Source organism: Engraulis encrasicolus, chromosome 22 (genome assembly GCF_034702125.1).
Source record: "Engraulis encrasicolus isolate BLACKSEA-1 chromosome 22, IST_EnEncr_1.0, whole genome shotgun sequence".
In the NCBI taxonomy this organism is placed as follows: Eukaryota; Metazoa; Chordata; class Actinopteri; order Clupeiformes; family Engraulidae; genus Engraulis; species Engraulis encrasicolus.
The window spans coordinates 12237145-12256200 of NC_085878.1; the positions used below are offsets into that span (position 1 = coordinate 12237145).

Consider the following 19056-nt stretch of genomic DNA (forward strand, 5'->3'; position numbering starts at 1 on the left):
TCTGGATGAGATTAGGGAAGCAGTAGACTTGTCATACAGACACAGACAAAACACACAGTTCATGCCAAGTTCACGGTAATGGGAGAAGCTGTTGGGGATAAAGCAACAGTCAGGTCAGGAGCAGAAACACAAAAGGTCAACAGAAAGGTCACGGAAAGGTCACAACTGAGGAGGCAACGACATCACAAATTAGCGCTTCAGCGTGGGTAGGTAAAGACAGGTTGGGAGTCATTTAAGGAATTGTTTTGAAGAAAGAAAATGGTGAAAATTAGGTGTTGGAGAATAAGACAAAAGCCTGAACTGGATTTGGGCCCGGGGTAAGCAGCACATACACTCACACACGGGCACATGTACACACAGATACACACACAGTGACAACACACAAAAGCAGATAGCAGCAAGGCAAAGAAGAATTTCTCTCGATATTCACATATTCCTCCTACAGTCAGAGTGACAGTCATTGGGTCTTTTAAGATGTGAAGAACTGAGGAACTATGCTTTCCTCAGATGTTAAGTATTCCTCAGATGACACTTTCTCAGGTGATGTTTACTAAAGGAAAACTTTGGTGAACTTTTGCAACAAAACGCACCAGCATTTCATATCAGGTACTCAAGAAAGTTGTCAATTAATGGGGTATGTTAACTCAGGACAAGTGTTAAACATCCTGAAAGCAGAGCCTTGTAGTTTTGCTTTGCGAGGGGAATGAAGCGGTCTTCTTTTACAAGGTCCACCACTCAATTTTGGTTAACCCATCAGGCTAACTCTGTCAATCCGCTTACGGGAATACTCCCAAACCTATTTCAATGTTGGGTTCTTTAACCCACTCAGGTGAATGTCCATGACTGATAATCAATATCTTTAATCCCTATGCTGTCAATCTGGCTCCTTCACTGCCCTGCTCAAATGTTACTAATTAATTGATTAATATGGTGGTGATATGACAGTGTGAAATGCTATTTTATTCTTGTAAATATGTGGGTTTTTTTTGGCGGGATGAAGATCCATCCTATAAGCTGGAGGGAGGGAGGGAGGTGGGACTGTGACACAAGAGAGAGACTCTGGGAGGAGAAAGATTTCCGTAGGGTGGGGACGGACGAACCTGTGGCAGAAAGGTGGGCCGAGACGTCAGTCGGGGAGGAGGGACAAAGTGTGGAACTTTGATAGGCTGGGTGCTGGTGGCCTGCACCTGTGACGCAAGACCACCCGGGTTTTGTAAACATACACATGACCCCACACGCACACGCCTGTCAAACATGCACACACGCACGTGCAAGCACGCGTACAGTATCATCTTGTTTCAAGCACGCACACATGCACTCATAAGCATTCATGTTCATGGTGCCATGGTTCCTGCAGAGCACCCAAGAAGTAAAGCAAGTTGTTTTGAATCACAAGAAATCACGACGGCCCAAATATGATCAATTATACTGCATGTTATAGACTTGTAATATATGATTATGAATTGGTGTAGAGAGTTCATTATCTTTCGCTTCCCTGCTTGCATGGTTACATACTGTACATATTAACATTAGAATCTAAAAAAAAATTCTCAAAAAAATATCTTTTATCATTGACCCCATTTTTTTTAGTAGAACTATCAGTCTTGTATTGACATGAAATCACTGGTAAGAATAGGGTAAGTACTCGTCACAAAAAAGGTGAAGCTAATTAAATCCCTGATGCATTGCCACATCATCACACTTTCCATGTTCGTCCAGAGATGATGCCTAAATACTGCACGCCAGTTGCTTACTAAGTGCCTCTCAACTCATTAAATACACAAGCTCTCAGTGAACATCAACACATTTGAATATAATGCCACAGCAACGTGCCAACAACACAGTCAGACGACTTAACGGAGTGAAGGACTTTAACGGAGGGTACACTTACAACAACAGTATTCTTGGAGACTATCCTCAGTGGTTCTGGTCCCTGACTGGTGAGTTTGCCCGTTGCCTGGAGGCCAAGAGTTGTGGCGGTCTGCATCTGATCTGAGCTCTGTGGCGTGGTTATGGGCTTGCCCATGTGGCTCAGGGTGGTAACTATGGCGACAGAGGGCCGAGGTGTCACCACGGACGTGGGCATGTTGGGGGTGGCAGCTTTCAGCACCAGAGGTAGAGTTTTGCTGGGGATGATTGGAGTGCCTGTCACAATAGTCTGGGGACAAAGAGGGGCACAAAACAGAGGAGTGAGCTGTTAGCTGGGGTGATGACACATGGCAACATGCTCGGCAATGTTGCTGGACAACAATCAGATTTGCCACTAAGTAGTTTCTGATGGTAGGATTGCAAAACTCTGCCTGCTACTATGCTAAGTATCCTGATACAACCGTTTCGCTTAATGTTGAGTCAGTAATGTGAGGCTAAAACCAAGTGCTAACACCAGCTATAGTATATAACAATCCAGAAATGTGAGGGGTTTCAATAAACACTTGGACAAAGGGTTATCTGCAGGCCAGCGTGAAATGACTTAGAGAGGTGAACGTAAGTGATATGGTGAGGTGTGTGCGTCCCAGACCTGTGGGTTGCTTAGGTTGGGGAGAGGGAGAGCTGGCTGCAGCTGGGTGGAGGGCAGGGTGGAGGCTGTGCCGTCAGGCTGAGGAGGGTGTTGCTGGGCTGGGGGCTGCTGCGTCTGCGTCTGGATGCGGATCTCCGTCTGGTCCTGCTTCACAATCAGCTCCTTCCTCAGCTGCTCAACCACCTTTTTCTGAAGGAGATACACAGACACAGAAAAGGATTAGTCCTAACAACTTTGTAACTACTTTATTTCTTCCTGTATTTTTATGGTTTTATTTGCACTGGTTGGATCAAATTTGCAGTGGGTTCTTCGAACATTTTAGTGTTTTTCAGTTAAAACACAGTCTAACAGACATGTAAACCATGTTCTGGTGTTGAACTGTACTTACACCATGAATTTACCTTTACTTTTATTTTCTCTGATTTAGTCATACCAATAAAGCTACCCTTCAGTTGAACTGAATTGAGAGAGAGAGGGGAAGAAGGACAGACACCAAAACAAAATTAGCCTGAGAGAGAGAGAGAGAGAGAGAGAGAGAGAGAGAGAGAGAGAGAGAGAGAGAGAGAGAGAGAGAGAGAGAGAGAGAGAGCTGCCATTTCTACAGACACCAGACCAGCCAATAAAAGCAAGAATGTATGGAACTTTTTTGCCTGCTTTTTGTGCATGGTTTGCAAATTGTGCATATTCCACATATTTTTCCTCTGTGTGCTGGGTGAAGCTATACAAAACCAATATTATTATAACCTTACCTGAATGCAACTGTATGAGAAATATTTTTTTAAACTTTAACTCACAGAGGGGGAAACTAACTTGACACCAAAGACTATGACCTGGCATTACCTACTGTGCTATTTATTTACATAATACTTTTCCATCCACCACTTTCCAGAGCCACTCGCAATGTGCACTACACTGTATTATATTATTTTTGGGGGGTGAACATCAAGTACGCTGGCAAAAGGCTTTGAAGTGCTGACTTGTCTTGAAACGTAACAGACCACTTTGGTATAACGATCTGAAGCGGGTGAGTCATTCGGCCTTTCATGGAGCACATCGTTAAAACTACTTTCTGCTTTTTGCATCTGTGTAAAATAGAGTGCCATGCTTCCTCTCACACCTTGCCTCTAGGTCACCTTACAGATAACATAGTACATGTAAGAACGAATCTGCATATGGGAACACACACAGGAAATGTTACAGTGTTTAATCAACTCTCAGATAGTCCGTTTTAAGACTTTGTTACTTTGTGTTTCTTGCCCCAATTAATGCTAATTTAATGCTGCACAACATGTTGATAATATAACTCAGACAGAGTTAAGAATGCCAGTGTTAAGAAACTCTCCATAATAATTAATTATGTGTAACTGTACGGAGTTCAACTTCAACACTTTTGCTGAACACTGGAAAATAAACCAAACTGGAAAACCATCAACACACCAAGTTAGAATACTACTACCCTGTGTAATAACACACTAATACACTGCCACCGCAGTCTGACAGTGTTAACCTCAGCCACACACCAGTGTTAATTTTGTCAGCTTTTTAAAATTTAGTCGTAGTCTTAGTCACAATGACGAAAATCAATTTTAGTCTTAGTCATATTTTAGTCATTGCCTTCCCAATTTAGTCTTAGTCTTAGTCTAAATGACGAAAATCAATTTTAGTCTTAGTCAATTTTTAGTCATTTTAGTCATTTTAGTCAACACTGTACATAATAGAACTTCTCCACACACTGCTTCTCTTTTGAACAAATATCATGTGACTGTACAGAATAACCCTCTCCGCACACGGCCTCTCTTTTTAACATACATCATTGACTGTACAGAATAAACCTTCTTCACACACTGGTTCTCTTTTTCTAAATTTTATTGAACACCAGTGTTAATTTCGTCAGCTTTTTAAAATTTCGTCTTAGTCTTAGTCACAATGACGAAAATCAATTTTAGTCTTAGTCATATTTTAGTCATTGCCTTCCCAATTTAGTCTTAGTCTTAGTCTAAATGACGAAAATCAAAAAAGGGCATTGACGAAATATTTTAGTCATAGTCATGGTTGACGAAATTAACACTGCCACACACACACACACACACACACACACACACACACACACACACACACACACACACACACACACACACACACACACACCAAAAGCCTGAAAATGCACTGCTCTACAAAGAAGACCGGCCGGAGGGGGAATTATTTACTGTCAAGTGTTACTCTCCAGCTCCAATTCCACCTGGAGCACTTCCCAAGATAAAATGCATGACAGGCCCCGTAGGCAGCCCTGTAATGTCTAAACACACTAGGAGATGACAAATAGCTGCACTAAATGGGATTCTAGGCATTTAGAACCTAGCAGCGCTGCAGTCGCAAGGCAAAGCTGGTGCCATATATGAAGTCATTTTTAAAAAAAGAGAAGAGCACAGGCTTAATAGAGAAAAATAGATTAAACATTCAATCTTCAGACAATTGGAATGCCAGGTTTACTGCCCATGTCTACTGCAGTGCTGTGTGACTGTACTGTTTCACTGTTCACCAAGAAGCAATGTTTTCCGAGTCCAAGATGTAACTGGCAGTACTTTGAGGATGTCCTAAAGCTACTGTACACTATGTGCCAATCATGCAAGCGTTTTACTGGCAGTGCGATTGGAGCACAATCAAGTTTGCCTGTCTTCCTCTTTCTTAAACACTGCTTCTTGTCTCCTCCCGAGGCTTTGCTCTGGTTCCAGCATCACAACCCAAAAACACAGCAGGTTGGCAAAGGAGGCTAGCAGTTACAGAAGCAACCAGCAGGGGGCAGAAGATAGAAATATGCCTGTAAAATAACAGCAAGTATCCGGAAAAAGCTTATACTGTCTATTTGCTCCAATAATGTGAGAAAACATTGCTTTCATTTTGACCCTTTCATATTGCACAACTGTTATGAGTAATATAACCAAGACATCAATTAGTCAATAACTAAAACAAAGAGAAAATAAAGATGCTGAACTATAAACATTTTTAAAAGTTAACACCTAGCCAAAGAGTCTGTAAATGTATTACATTTGTGGTTTTCTCTCACTCTACTCTATTTCTACTACTCATCCCCTTTTCCTCTTGTATTGAGGGAGAACAAAGCTTTAGTTTTTTTGGCTGCAGTACCACTTTTGTCCACAGACATGCAGCTTCTACTGTAAGATGTTTGGGACAAAATTATGTAAGGTGTAGGTACTGTAATTGTAAGTGTGAAGTCTTAAAGTTATTGTTTGTTCTGAAATAATAAATCATTTACCATCAGTGAAACTTTATCCAGTTATTAACTCATACATTTTAGTGTGCACACAATAAAAGAGGAAATGAAAGAGACATCTGCTCAACTATTTTGTTAAAATCCTATTCAACACATCAGTTTTATGATTTAATATGAAACAGATCACATCATTTTGAACTTAATTACTTGTCATATAATAAGAGGAAAGGCACAGCATTCTGTGTGGGAAAGGATACAGAGGGAAAATGTACAGACCCCCAAAAAGCCGAGCATATTTCTGTTACAACTTTTTATAAAACAAGTATATGAGATATGATGGAATTTACGCCTGTGACACTTTCACAATGCCAAAGGATGAGGCAACTCTCTCTACACGTTCCAGCTGTTATCACTGGAGGCCTGTCATTCCCTATCCTCCCTCTAGGGGGCAGACCCACTTATCATCAGGACCGCTCTGTAGCACACACACACTGGCTCTCTCACTGAGGAACAGCTCAATGAATAACTGAACTATCTTAACAGGGTAAAATAAGTTCAGATGTTCACAAGGTTTTCAAAATATCCCATACACCGGAAAAGCCCCCTAGGATACTGAACTGAACTAAAATCACCCCTTTCAAAGCGCCACATGAATACAGCACCAAATACGGTACAGTAGACAGTAGTTGTTCCCTCACTTGACCCCAGTTAACATGTCTCTGCAAAAGCCAAATGTGTTTTTGTTTGTTTTGTTTTTAACCACTTTGCCAGTGGCAAGAGCAAAACCCCATGATGAAAATTCACATTAACAATTACAGACCACATTTTCAGATGTAGCTCCAGGTCAGTATACTGTATTACTACTGTTTGTTCGTTTTTTTTATCGCTACATTATAACATTTAGCTGGCACCTTGATCCAAAGCGACTTGTGGGGCGCCTTGCTCAAGAGTACTTCAACATGGATGTAGGTCTCGGGAGAGATAAGATTGGGATTTGAATCTGCAACCCTGTGACCACCTCCCTAACCATTAGGCCACGGCTCCCCAAAATCATCCTGCATACACCCCCGACACACACACCAATTTCTGAAAAAAAGTTTGTTAGTATACAGTAGTTATCTTTGAAGGTGCTGACACTGGCAATGCCACCTGAGTGTGGCAGCGCTGTAATCTTTTAGGTCTTCGCTTTGGCTCTTATCTTTTATTTCCCACTCGCAGCACAAACTCCACCTTCGCCCAGATACCTCAAGGCGAGGGATGGAGAGATGATTCAGTCCGATACCCTCAGCCTCCTCTTCCTCCTGCTTAGTCAAGGCATGGTGCTGGCATGACACTTAATTTCGGATGAGTTTTCACCCGTGTCACACTTTGCCAAGGGAGGGAGTAGTGTGTAACGAGTCTTTCTTTCTCGCTCTCTGGTGAAGAGAGAGCTAATCTCGCCACTCGTTTGTAATCTCTCTCCTTTGGCCATCGCTCTCATCAGATGCCTTAAGTGGCACTTAATCACAGTGTCCTGAACACTCGCGCCCTCCCATCACCACGAGTGGCAGAGCGCCAGAGGGGACAGCAGAGGACCAGCTGCAGCTCAGCTCCAAACTCCAGAGATAGTCAAGTCTAACTGCTCTCTTGTTCTCCCTCTCTCTGACTATCCCTCTCTTCTATGCTCTCTCTCTCTCTCTGACTATCTCTCTCTTCTATGCTCTTTCTCTTTCTCTGACTATCTCTCTCTTCTGTGCGCTCTCTCTCTCTCTCTCTCTCTCTCTCTCTCTCTCTCTCTCTCTCTCTCTCTCTCTCTCTCTCTCTCTCTCTCTCTCTCTCTATATATATATATATATATTTTACTCTCTCTGTGTCCATCTCTTTTGCTTTTTATTTATCTGTCTATCTCTCCCTTTGCACTTTTTTCTTTTTTCTCCCTTTTGCTCTCTCTCTCACACACTCCCTCTCTCCATGTCTATCTCTTCTATGCTCTCTCTCTATTTTCTGTCTTTTACTCTCTCTGTGTCCATCTCTTTTGCTTTCTATTTATCGGTCTATCTCTCCCTTTGCACTTTAAAAAAAAACTCCCTTTTGCGCTCTCTCTGTCTCTGTCTCTCTCTAACTCTTCCCGTCTCTCAGAGGATGCAGACAACAGATGGCGCGAGGGGTCCAGTCTGGGAGGCCAAACTTTGCCCTGGAGTCCAGTATAGCAGCCTGCCTGTGCCTCAGTCAGATTCCTCCATGGCAGGTGGGGCCCCCTTCTGCGTGGGAGCAGGACGCTGCTGCTACTGAGCTGAGCGGAGCTGAGCCAGCATCCACTGCTGAGGACGCAGACAAATGATGACTAACGAGCAAAATGATGGCTGAAAGAGGACTGTAGTGTGAGATAAGGACACATGCACTTAAAGGGACACTGTGTGAGATTTTTGGTTGTTTATTTCCAGAATCCATGCTGCACATTCACTAATGTTACCTTTTTCATGAATACTTACCACCACCATCAAATTCTAAGTATTCATTATGACTGGAAAAATTGCACTTTTCATACATGAAAAGGGGGATCTTCTCCATGGTCCGCCATTTTGAATTTCCAAAAATAGCCATTTTTAGCTGCAAAAAATTACTCTACTTGGACCAAATTAAAAATATATTTGTTTATTACTTAGTAAACTTTCAAGTAAAGATCAAATTTGGCAATAGGCAGCCCAGTTTCAATGAGCAGCATAGTTGCAGTACCTTTTTTGACCATTTCCTGCACAGTGTACCTTTAATGTTGGATGTCTGTGTTTCAGGAATGATTGGAATTCCTGAGAACACATTTTACAGTTTCCTTTCCGTTGCATCAACATGCAATACTACTTACAGTGTACATAACCGTAACCTTGTGCTGCAGTGCAAGTACTGCACGCACATATTATTATGTACTGGTATTTACACTGTAAATAACCGAGGTACAAGTACACCATCTTACATGCTCTCAGATACTTTGTGGTTTGTTATACACTGCGCGTAATGTACGTAACATCGAATTTAACAATTAAGTGTAATCTAATGCCCAATATTACATGGTGGGCAGAGTTTTTTTCATGTGCTCTCTGCTTGCTCATTCACTCAAAGCAGCATCAAGCCACTCAACTCTACTCATCACGGTGAAGTACTTAAGTAAGAGCCCATCCCACTACGCACAGGCTGGTCTACCGACAAATGGACAGACAGGCAAAATGGACCTGACACTAATGGTAAACGGAGATCGGTAACTTTCACAGTGAGTTGAACAAATTCTCATAAACTGAAGTGAACGAGATGGCACCACAATATAACACATAAAATACATGTATATTGCTCTCAAAAAAAAAACATGACGGTAAATATGAGGTATTTATGTCGGAACAGCAATGTTCCTTAAATTAAACATTAAACATTTACAGTCAGACTAAAAGGAGTATTACAGCCCATTTCAACCCTAAATGTATTGCTCATGTCACCCTTGACTTGACAGTACCCGAAAACGTTTTTTTGTTTGTTTTTTGTTCAGCCCTTGCCGAGAACCTGTGGGGGCATGGTTTGTTTAGATTTTGAAATGTCTTGACATACTCCAAATATCATCCCAATGTAACATCAGGATCAAACGTAGCTGCTGCACTGTCAATGTAAACATTCAGCCTTTTTTTCTAGCAATGGACAACTCTATACAACCTGTAACCTATACTTGTCATCGCATGTATAGAAACAGAACAAACATCCAAGACTTCCACCACCACAGAGCAGTTACACAGAAGATACCCTGCTCTGCTGAAATCTACAATAGACTGATTGACTGTGATATATGACCTACCTAGATTACAACCATTTCAGGTTCATGCAATCACATTCACAGCAGTCGCCCAACTTCAATCAATGTCCAACTCCCTCAGATGGAAACTAGCAATGTGAAGAAGACTCCAGTAACCAATAGCAATGACACAGTATATTCAGTCCAGTTTTGACTCTGATGAACACATGGTAACTTTGGAATGTTAGTTTAGCACAGGTCTAAATAAAAGCAGAAAATAATGTTCCACATCTGAGATATGCTACGTTTTTTTCTCTTACCTATAGTATATTTGTGTGTGAAATCTAAAAAAAAATTATTTTGGCATGATTACCCTTAGTCTTTTATGCAGAAAACTGTTCCGTAATCTTTTAAGACCAAAAACATGCCGGATAGTGAGTCTGAAAGAAATTCTGCCTATATTATGCCTGGACTGTGCTGCACAGGTGTGCTGTGTACCGATGGCAGGAAAAAATATGAAGTGTGGCCAACCATTGATTGTACACTGGGAGCTTCAAGAACAGAAAATCATAGGCAATCCATTACAGCACAAGAGAGCCTCCGAGGAAAGAGATGGTCATTGATCCCATTGAGGACAAAAAGATCAATTTCGTCTGGAATCTCAAAGCCAATCTTCACACATTTACACAAATGCGAAAAATGTTTCCATAAACAGCAATACTAGGCTGTTCCATCTAAGTCATACACTCACAAATAAAATAACAATCAAAGCTGATGCAATATTGAAGAATATTATATACATCTCCATCAGCACAAGAATTACCTCATGTACACAGTTACTGGACTGCCTTCATAGCAAGAGCGACACGAGCAGTAAAATTGAGGGAGTAGGACTGTAAACTGTCGCTCAAGTCGCTCAAATCGCCTCTTGACGCCCAAATCGTTTTTGTTTCTTTTGTCGCCGGCTCCTCCATACAAAGTCAATTACTTCCGTCACTGTGTTACTCTAGTCGCTTTTGGTGTGTTTGTGCCATAAGAGCTCACAAACTTGCACGGTGCTACTGTGTATGATAATAGTCCACAATTACCAGCAGCCTCATTAAAAGTAGTTTCACTTTTTTCACTCCTCACTATTCATGTGCAAATATGATTAAAAAAAATCCAAAATAGCCATTCAGGGAGAAATGTATGCAGAATCAAAAACAAATATCTGGACAAAGAAAAAACCACCCTCCCATGCTGTGCAAACTCATAAATACCTTGATACCTTGTGTCCACAAGCATTAAAATCAGGTTCATCACTGAGAGCTCATTTTAAAGCCCCGATATACTCTCCATAAAATATTAAACCACACATATTATTCACAGCTATAGCAAAACAGTGGGCAGAGGAGTTTCCAGGGGACAGCATGCTGTGCCGGTACAGTGCCATGCTCCTCACGTGCGCATGTGTGCTTGTTCTACACCAATCCCACTAGTGAGCCTTCTGTGACCACACAAAGCTGTCAGCTTGCATATGTGTGTGTGTACATGTGCATGTGTCCCTGTGTGTGCGTGCACAGACTGCACACACACACATGCGTGTATGTGTACTTGTGTGTCCGTGTGTGTGAGTGTGAGTGTGAGTGTGAGTGTGTGTGTGAGTGTGTGTGTGTGTGTGTGTGTGTGTGTGTGTGTGTGTGTGTGTGTGTGTGTGTGTGTGTGTGTGTGTAATCATGTTAGGTTGTGAAAATGCCTGCCAATCTTGATTTGGTATTAGCCTGGCAGTGTCCCCCTTTTGGCAGGGAGCAGAGTGGGGCGCAGAACAGAACAGAGGAGAGGAGAGAGGAGAGTGGGAAGCAGAGAGAGCACAGAGAGCAGAGCTGAGCTGCAGTAGCCTACAGCATGCTGACTCTGGCTCTTTTCTTCTGCTTCAGCCTCCTTCCCCTCCGCACACACACACACACACACACACACACACACACACACACACACACACACACACACACACACACACACACACACACACACACACACACACACACACACACACACACACACACACACACACACACACACACACACACACACACACACACACCTTCTTAACATCTTAAACGGACACAATACAGCCTCACTCCAGGAGTTTACAACATGACGGATGGAGAGAAAGAGGTACTTTTCAGGTGTGAAAAGGACTGGAGAGAGAGAGAGACAGGAAGAGAGAGTAATGGAGAGAGGGAGGGATATATATATATATATATATATATATATATATAGAGAGAGAGAGAGAGAGAGAGAGAGAGATCCCTCCCTCGTTTATGCGGGTGGTATTTAAACAGTGTGCTGAGCCCTTGATTGAAATTCCGCTCACACTGCTCCCTGCCTCACAGACTCCCTCTCCCCTCTTCCTCTCTCTGCTGGCTCACTCTGTCTCTGCCTCTCTCCCTCTCTTGCTCTCTCTGTCTTGCGCTCTCTGTCTTGCGCTCTCTCTCTCTCTTTCTCATTCTCTCCCTCACTAAGTCTTTTCCTCTCTCTCTCCCTCACTCTCTCCCTCTCTTTCCCTCTGCCTCTCTCTTTCTCTCTACCTCACTGTCCTTCGCCCGGTCTCTCTCCATTTTTTTCTGTCTCCCTCCCTTTCTGTCTCTCCATAAAGCTCTCTCTCCGGCCCATTCTGTGCGTCTCTGAGCTGGAACTAAACCCATCCCAGGCACCACATTAACATGTCCCTCCTACCCAGTCTCACTTTCTCCCTCTCTCTGTCTCTCGCTCTCTCTCTCTCTCTCTTGCTCTCTCCATCTCTCTCTCTCAGCTCTTCCACACTCTCTAACAGGCCGGCTGCTACTGCTGCTACACTGTAACAGCCACTGACATGGATGCTATCAGAGTGCCTGTAAACACAGACTCACATATGGAGAGGGACTGAAAAGAACTGAGCTGCGTGTCTCTGTCTGTCTGCTTATGTGACACACAAAGATTCAGGACAGAAGAGGCATTGCTTAGCACTACCCCACACTAGTTTTCCTCAGCAAAAAAAGTGAATTTCTGACTGACAGTTGCATGTGTGGCAGTGAGAGCTTCGTCAGTTCAGTTGTGCAAACACTAGTCTCTCAACAAAACAAATAAAAAAGGGTGCATTTCTGACTGAATGCCGCATTTCCTAGTGAGAGCCTAGTTAGTTTGGTTGCCAGTGCTCTCTGTGATCTTGTAAGGGCTGGTGTGCATCTGTGTGGCTGAGTATGGTGAGAGCAGTGTGTTCCCCCACGCCTGCTTGCCTCGTGTCCACATTCATTCTCATCTCCAGCCAGCCAGCTAGCTAGCCAGCCAGCGTCCACTCCACTGCTGCAACAGCAGCTCTGCTCTGCTCTGCTCTGCTCTGCTCTGCTCTGCTCTGCTCTGCCTGTCCGCCTCTTGAGTGGGGAACAAAGAGAAACTGACAAAGTACTGCTCTGTGAAAATGAGATACTGAGTATGTGTGTGCAGTGTGTGTGTGTGTGTGTGTGAGAGAGGCAGAAAGTGTGTGTGTGTGTGTGAGAGAGAGAGAGAGAGAGAGAGAGAGAGAGAGAGAGAGAGAGAGAGAGAGAGAGAGAGAGAGAGAGAGAGAGAGAGAGAGAGACAGTCAGAGAGAGAGACAGAGAGAGAGAGACAGTCAGAGGGAGAGCGAGAGCAAGACAGAGACAGTCAGAGACAGCGACAGAGAAGTTGGGGGGAGTAAGTGAATGACACAGAGAGTGATGGCATAAAGGATAACAAAAAAAGAGAAACCGATGGAGAGATGGAAAAGAATGAAAAAGGACAGCCAGTGGTAGAAACCGGGAGGGACGCAGAGGAGGGAAAGAAAGAAAGATGCAGGGCAAGCATGGGTGAATGACTCTTAAGACAAAAGGCAAAGACAGATAGACCAGAACAGATGGGAGGAAGAAATATGTGATTCCACGCATGCAAAACTGGAGCCGAGTAGCGGATAGAGACTCCATGTTTCATCCTCCTGGTGGAGTACTTGCCTTTCACATGCCCTTTTCCCTCCCTCACTCACTCACTAGATCCATCTTAGAAAGCGAGTTAGGACAGCCTGTCACTTTTCCTCAGCACCGGGCTCAGAGCGGATGGCGCTCAATGTGCATACCCAGACACACAGGTCTATTTCCACCGCGTGAACAGCCTTTCATTATCGCTTGTTTGCTCACCATCACCTAAAACAAACACAGCTTAACCTTTCCCGCTAACAAGTAGTAAACGGTTGATTGGATTGGAGCAGGAGCCTTTCTTGGCCACACGAGGGGGAAGAGCCATACAGGAATCTGTATGGAAAGGTGACAGCTACGTATCTGATTCTGTACGTTTACCCTGAAGATGTACAGTACAAATCTAACAGGTCATCAATAGTCGACATGCTGGTAAATAGCATGCCTTTAGTGACAGACAGAGAGGAACACATATAATACAAACGGCCTGACATGCCTGACTTTTACTTCATTGAAATGAGTTAAAAGTATGAGGTATTGCTATATAGAAAATGCTAGCAAAAATACTACAACAAAGCTGTGCAGGACTTCTATTTGAATTTATTTGCTAACCTTTTTTGGTTTCATACAATAATTTCAGCAGAACAGCAGAAATTACTGCTGAACAATTCTAGTTCTGAGCATTCTGCTATGCATAGCAATTCAGGCTTTTCATGTTAATTTGGTGTTATTAGGAAGAAATACTGTTCTCCTGTACTGAGAGCGGTGGGGGGAGAGGGGGAATGGCCAGCTTTTACACACAGACAAAACGTGTAATGGAGCAGAACCAATGGCAGTGGAGAGGTGGGAGGACCGTGGGGAACGATAGCCCCATACCCCTCCCATCAAACCGCTCGCATGGCCGACTCGACTGAACCATCGCGCCACTACATTTTTATTTCCCTCCTTGCACTCGTCTCGTTGTCCATTTGCAAGCCTGCTGATATGGCCCAGCGTTCCTCACCAAGAGTTTTATTGGAAATCCTACAGCAATAGTGGACACTGACAGTTTCAATCTGAAGTGACTACAACAAGCCAGTAATGTCAAGAGTGTTCTATACATCCTTGTGACTTGTGCATTTCTTTTCAAGTATGATCGAAAAATACACCACACACTACTGTGGACCAACAGCATGGTATTTGCAGAATTATTGGGTGTGAGACGGGCTAGACATACAATATTATGCTATTACAGTATGCCAATGTTCTGTACAGAATGAAAAAGTAGAACTCACGTAATTCTGAACTTAACGGTGTTTCTGTGTTTAACAAAAAACACATTTTCCAATATTTTTCACAAGATGATGTATGGCTGACCTGGGCATATTTGAGGAATGTGTGATGAATGACCTTGTTTATTTAACTTTCACTTTTTGAGATATGGTGGGAAATTCATTTAGATGAGTGCAATAGCCAAGTTTTCAATATGGAAAACCTTAAGATTGGGAATGCCTCTCATTTGCCCTCTACTTTGTTTACATACAGACCATAATGAGACCTCTTCCTGTGACATACTGTAATGACTGTATGGTAAACTAGTGGCCTGGGGCTGACTGTGGTGGCACGCGTGTTACACCTGCATATATCAGGCAGGAACACAATGTACGGTATGCTGCTCTAATGTAAATAAAGGAGCATTGTGATCCCAAAACAGAGTTGATGCGTGCAAATGCACCTTATTGAGGTGCAGGACAAAAGCTGCACGGCAAAAGCCTAAAAATAATGTCCACACACTGAATCTCCAACCAATAGGGCTTATTTTAAGTGTTCTTCAATGTGAGGATATCTACTTTGTCAATGATTCTTGCTGTATCCAGGTTTATGAAGCCCAGAGTCTCTAAACAATGCAGGGTCGTACTGCTGCAGGTGGGGATAAGAGCAATGGGCGTACTATCTCCCCTCTCACATGCAGCATGGGGCACCTTTCGGCAGCCCGCTGATCATCCATTCACTAAATATCTGCAGATTTCTATCCACAACAAACCCAACTTCGCAGCAAGCTGCCTTCCCGGGGCGTGCAGATGGTTTTGCTTTTCCCCGACAGCCTCCTCGTCCCTCCCCCAAAGCTTTCACTTGGTCTTACCCCTCCCCCCACCCTCAGTTCTTCCTCCGCCTGCCACTCAGGCGGTATATATCTGGGTTTGGGGAGATGGGGGTAAGTGGGGTCTGGCTACTAGGTCTGGATGCACCAGCGCAGAAGACTAAAGCTGACATCCTGACACAGAGAGGCATGGGGCTGAACGAAAGCACATTGTCTCCCCTGTCTCACAGCCAGTAGAGATGGCCTTGTTGTACTGTATGAACAGAAGTATTTGGACACCTCAATGTTATACACCAACAGGGGACTGTTGGAGCGGCCTTGGCTGTTTTCAGGAGAATTTCCACAACATTCCGCACTGCTTCTGTGAACGTGCCTTTTCATTGTGAAGGGCATTTGTTAGATTAAGCTCTGCCATTGGATGCAAAGTCCTGGCACATAAAATCCAGTTTATCCCAAAAGAGTTTGACAGGTATGTTAAATAGGAAACTCCTTTACAGGATGCAGCTCATTGTATCAGTGTTCCAAATGTTACTAATAGTTAAGCCTTTTACTGTAAAATATAACGTTTGACAACCTTGATTAAAGTAAAACAGTATGAACAACATCTCCCAATTTTTCATGTTTCCATCCTTCAACAACAGATTTTTTTAATCTCCCAACAACACCAAACAGATATGCAGCATCCACGTGAAAAATTGCGAGAGGAGAGTAGGCTACTTGAACAGTCTTTTGGCATCCCATGTGGGAGAATGTGTTCATTAAACCAGACTGACAGTTTTCAGTGGGTGTCTTTTCCAATATGCAGCATAAATACCTGCCAAAAGACTAGCCACTTGACCTACACTACCACTTCCCATGACAAACTGGCACAGCGTATTGGTGACTACAAATCCAATATGTAGACTAATAGGAAGATGGTGTCTGACATTTTCGGAATTGTACAAAGTAAAACAAATGCATCATTCATTCAATACTTTGAGAGTCGATTTAACATTTTTCTAGATTGTACTTTGTATTTGGTTCCAGTACGATGTAGGTGTTGAATTAACACGGCATGGTTTACTGTATCTGCCTAAGTATACTGTACCTGATTCTTCAAATAATAAGTTGTATACCTGAGTCATGAGTTGGCTGATCGCTTTGGGGAAAATGAAGTACTGTGTGTGTGACAGCAGAGACTAAATAGCCCATAAACGTCCACATCCCCTATTTGCTTACGGCCTGTTTCCTCTGACTTGCTGACTTCCCCCGCAGTAACATTACAATTTTTATGGCGTAATAAAAATTAGAGATGAGTTGCACAGCAAGACTGATGACTATTAGGATGGTGTGATTATGACAATAAACAATATATTGGTATTTTTTTTGTAAAAGTCAATTATTAGCCATTACTTAACTCATTATTTATTGCGTAATAAAACTCTATTACCAATTGTGAGCAATATGAATGGGGGTGGAAGGAAGTTACTAGGCTCCTAATGGCAATATCCTAGCAGCCTGTGAGATAAAAATGGCGTACAATTAAATACATCAGTCAAACTAACTGGACGTAAATGGACATGTATCTCAATGCAGTATGAAATTAAGATCGGTAAGGTCTCTACGCTCTACTTTTGCTGCCTTTTTCTAGCAAACTGACAATGCCAGTCAGGAAAAGAAGAATAGAGAAGTGTTGTGTTGGTGAACTCCGTACGCTACACTTGCAACAATGTCCTCAATGCTCGAGTATAGGGACCCTATTAATACTACAGCCAATGTGCAATGTGCTGAGCCTTCTTGTGTTTTGTTTCAATAGTGATTTGGATGAATCTCTCTCACCATCTGCATAACATTCAACGAAATAGTGTTCCCCATTTGTTCTGTAGCTTTTCCGCCTCAGGCCTGCAGTCCTCAGCCTTCCTGCCCGTTTCATGAGTGGGTGTTGTTTTGGGAGGAGCACTCTTCTCTTTTAGCTCTGAATGTAAGCTCACTGAGTCACAAACTCAGAATTTTATGAAGATGATTTCCAACACATAACAGATGGGTGATGTGAAGAGTGGTTGGTCATCACGTACAGTACATAGTGTACTTGTGTGTAAATGCATGTGGCAAATAACCTCCCATATATAATTTACGGCTAAGCCTACATCAATTTGACTAACGCCATAGGAGTGATGCATAGATAATGGAAGCATGTTTGGGGAGATAGTCTCGATTTACGCTCCTGAACAGTCCTCTGGCTGCCGCAAGGCTCCTTGTGCAAAATAAGGGCAAATACGAGAAGAAGGCAGCAGGGCTCTGACAGTATCAATTATCTATGCACACAAAAGTGCGAGTGAGAAAGCTTCCTGCCTGCACACACTACAAAGAATATTACATTACACAGTCTGTCTCTGGCGGGTAGAGAAGGCAGACCGCTCGAAAAAAGGCTAGAAAATGGCACTTCAATTACGCTTTGACAAAAGCTTGAAGCTCGGCTGAACCGCCACTTCAATTATTCTTCCTTTTCGTAACAAATATAGGCGGTCCCCTTTTCACCCTGCTGGAGAGGCAATAAAAGTTGACGTTTTAAAAAGCTCTTTGGTATGGGTAGGGGGTGGTGGGGGGGACAAAAGAGTCTCGCTGAGCGGTACGATCGATAAGTGACAGGTGGGGCCTTTCTTAAGACATTGTCGTCCCCTCCATGTATCTTACGTACAGGGCGAAAGCAGACACAGGGGAACGGCCAGGAATGTAGCGCACTCAACAGGCTTCTTTCGAGAGAAAGAGAGAGATGGATGTCATAATGTTGATGTCCCAATCCAAGGCCGCTGCTACTGACCAACAACACAGCCAAAAAAAAAAACTGCTGAAGGACTAACAGATTAAAACATTTTTTTTCTGGCTTGTTCTGGGAATATGTCTAACAAAGAAGGGGTGCCTGTGTTCAGTGGCAACCATGGGAAGGAGTTGGGACAATGGTCAGGGGCCAGCGATGGCAGCATACGTAGGGGGTAACTTGAGGACGTGATCAAAATGACTAATAACACCACACAACCCGTGAGACGGCAACCCGTACTAACAGACAATACTATTTTCATTATTTGTCCTTGTCTGCATGCATGAGTTTTTATTTCAATACTACTGAGATTTCAGACAAAATTTGAACACATTTTGCAAACAATGCTGATCTCACCTAGACATTCGAAAATCTCAGGAATGTGTTTTATTAAGAAAGGAAGAAAAGAATTGAAGACTTTTGCAAAGACTTGTGCTAACACTCCTATTCGCTTCTTGATTTAGACCTTCTCAATGACACCTTAACCTCTCTTTCATTCAGCACACTCCTCTAATATGAACCCTCGAGAGGAACGACTGTGCTCATGACCAGCATGTGAAGTATATGAACACACAGCATGGGACATGGAATGGGCATGTGACATACATTTTCAGGCACACAGACTGCATGTCAGCTATTTGAATTGTGGATATAAAACAAGAAGAATCTAGTCAATCGATTGCTAAAACTGAAATGGAAGCCATTTTCACTAGCTCCTTCAAGAAGACACTGGA

General features: G+C 43.0%; 1 protein-coding gene across 4 annotated transcripts in view; it reads right to left on the reverse strand.

Moving 5' to 3' along the window:
- phf21aa (PHD finger protein 21Aa) overlaps nt 1-19056 on the reverse strand; it is a 51359-nt gene that overhangs the window by 16092 nt on the left and 16211 nt on the right. For 3 of the 4 annotated variants that reach the window (XM_063188520.1, XM_063188516.1, XM_063188517.1), the window contains exons 6-8: nt 2519-2707; nt 1892-2158; nt 1101-1187 (exon numbers count right to left, since the gene is read on the reverse strand). In XM_063188520.1, the coding sequence (XP_063044590.1) occupies nt 1101-1187; nt 1892-2158; nt 2519-2707 (543 nt within the window). The remainder of the gene's footprint in view (nt 1-1100; nt 1188-1891; nt 2159-2518; nt 2708-19056) is intronic. The other variant, XM_063188518.1, reaches the window with a different exon arrangement.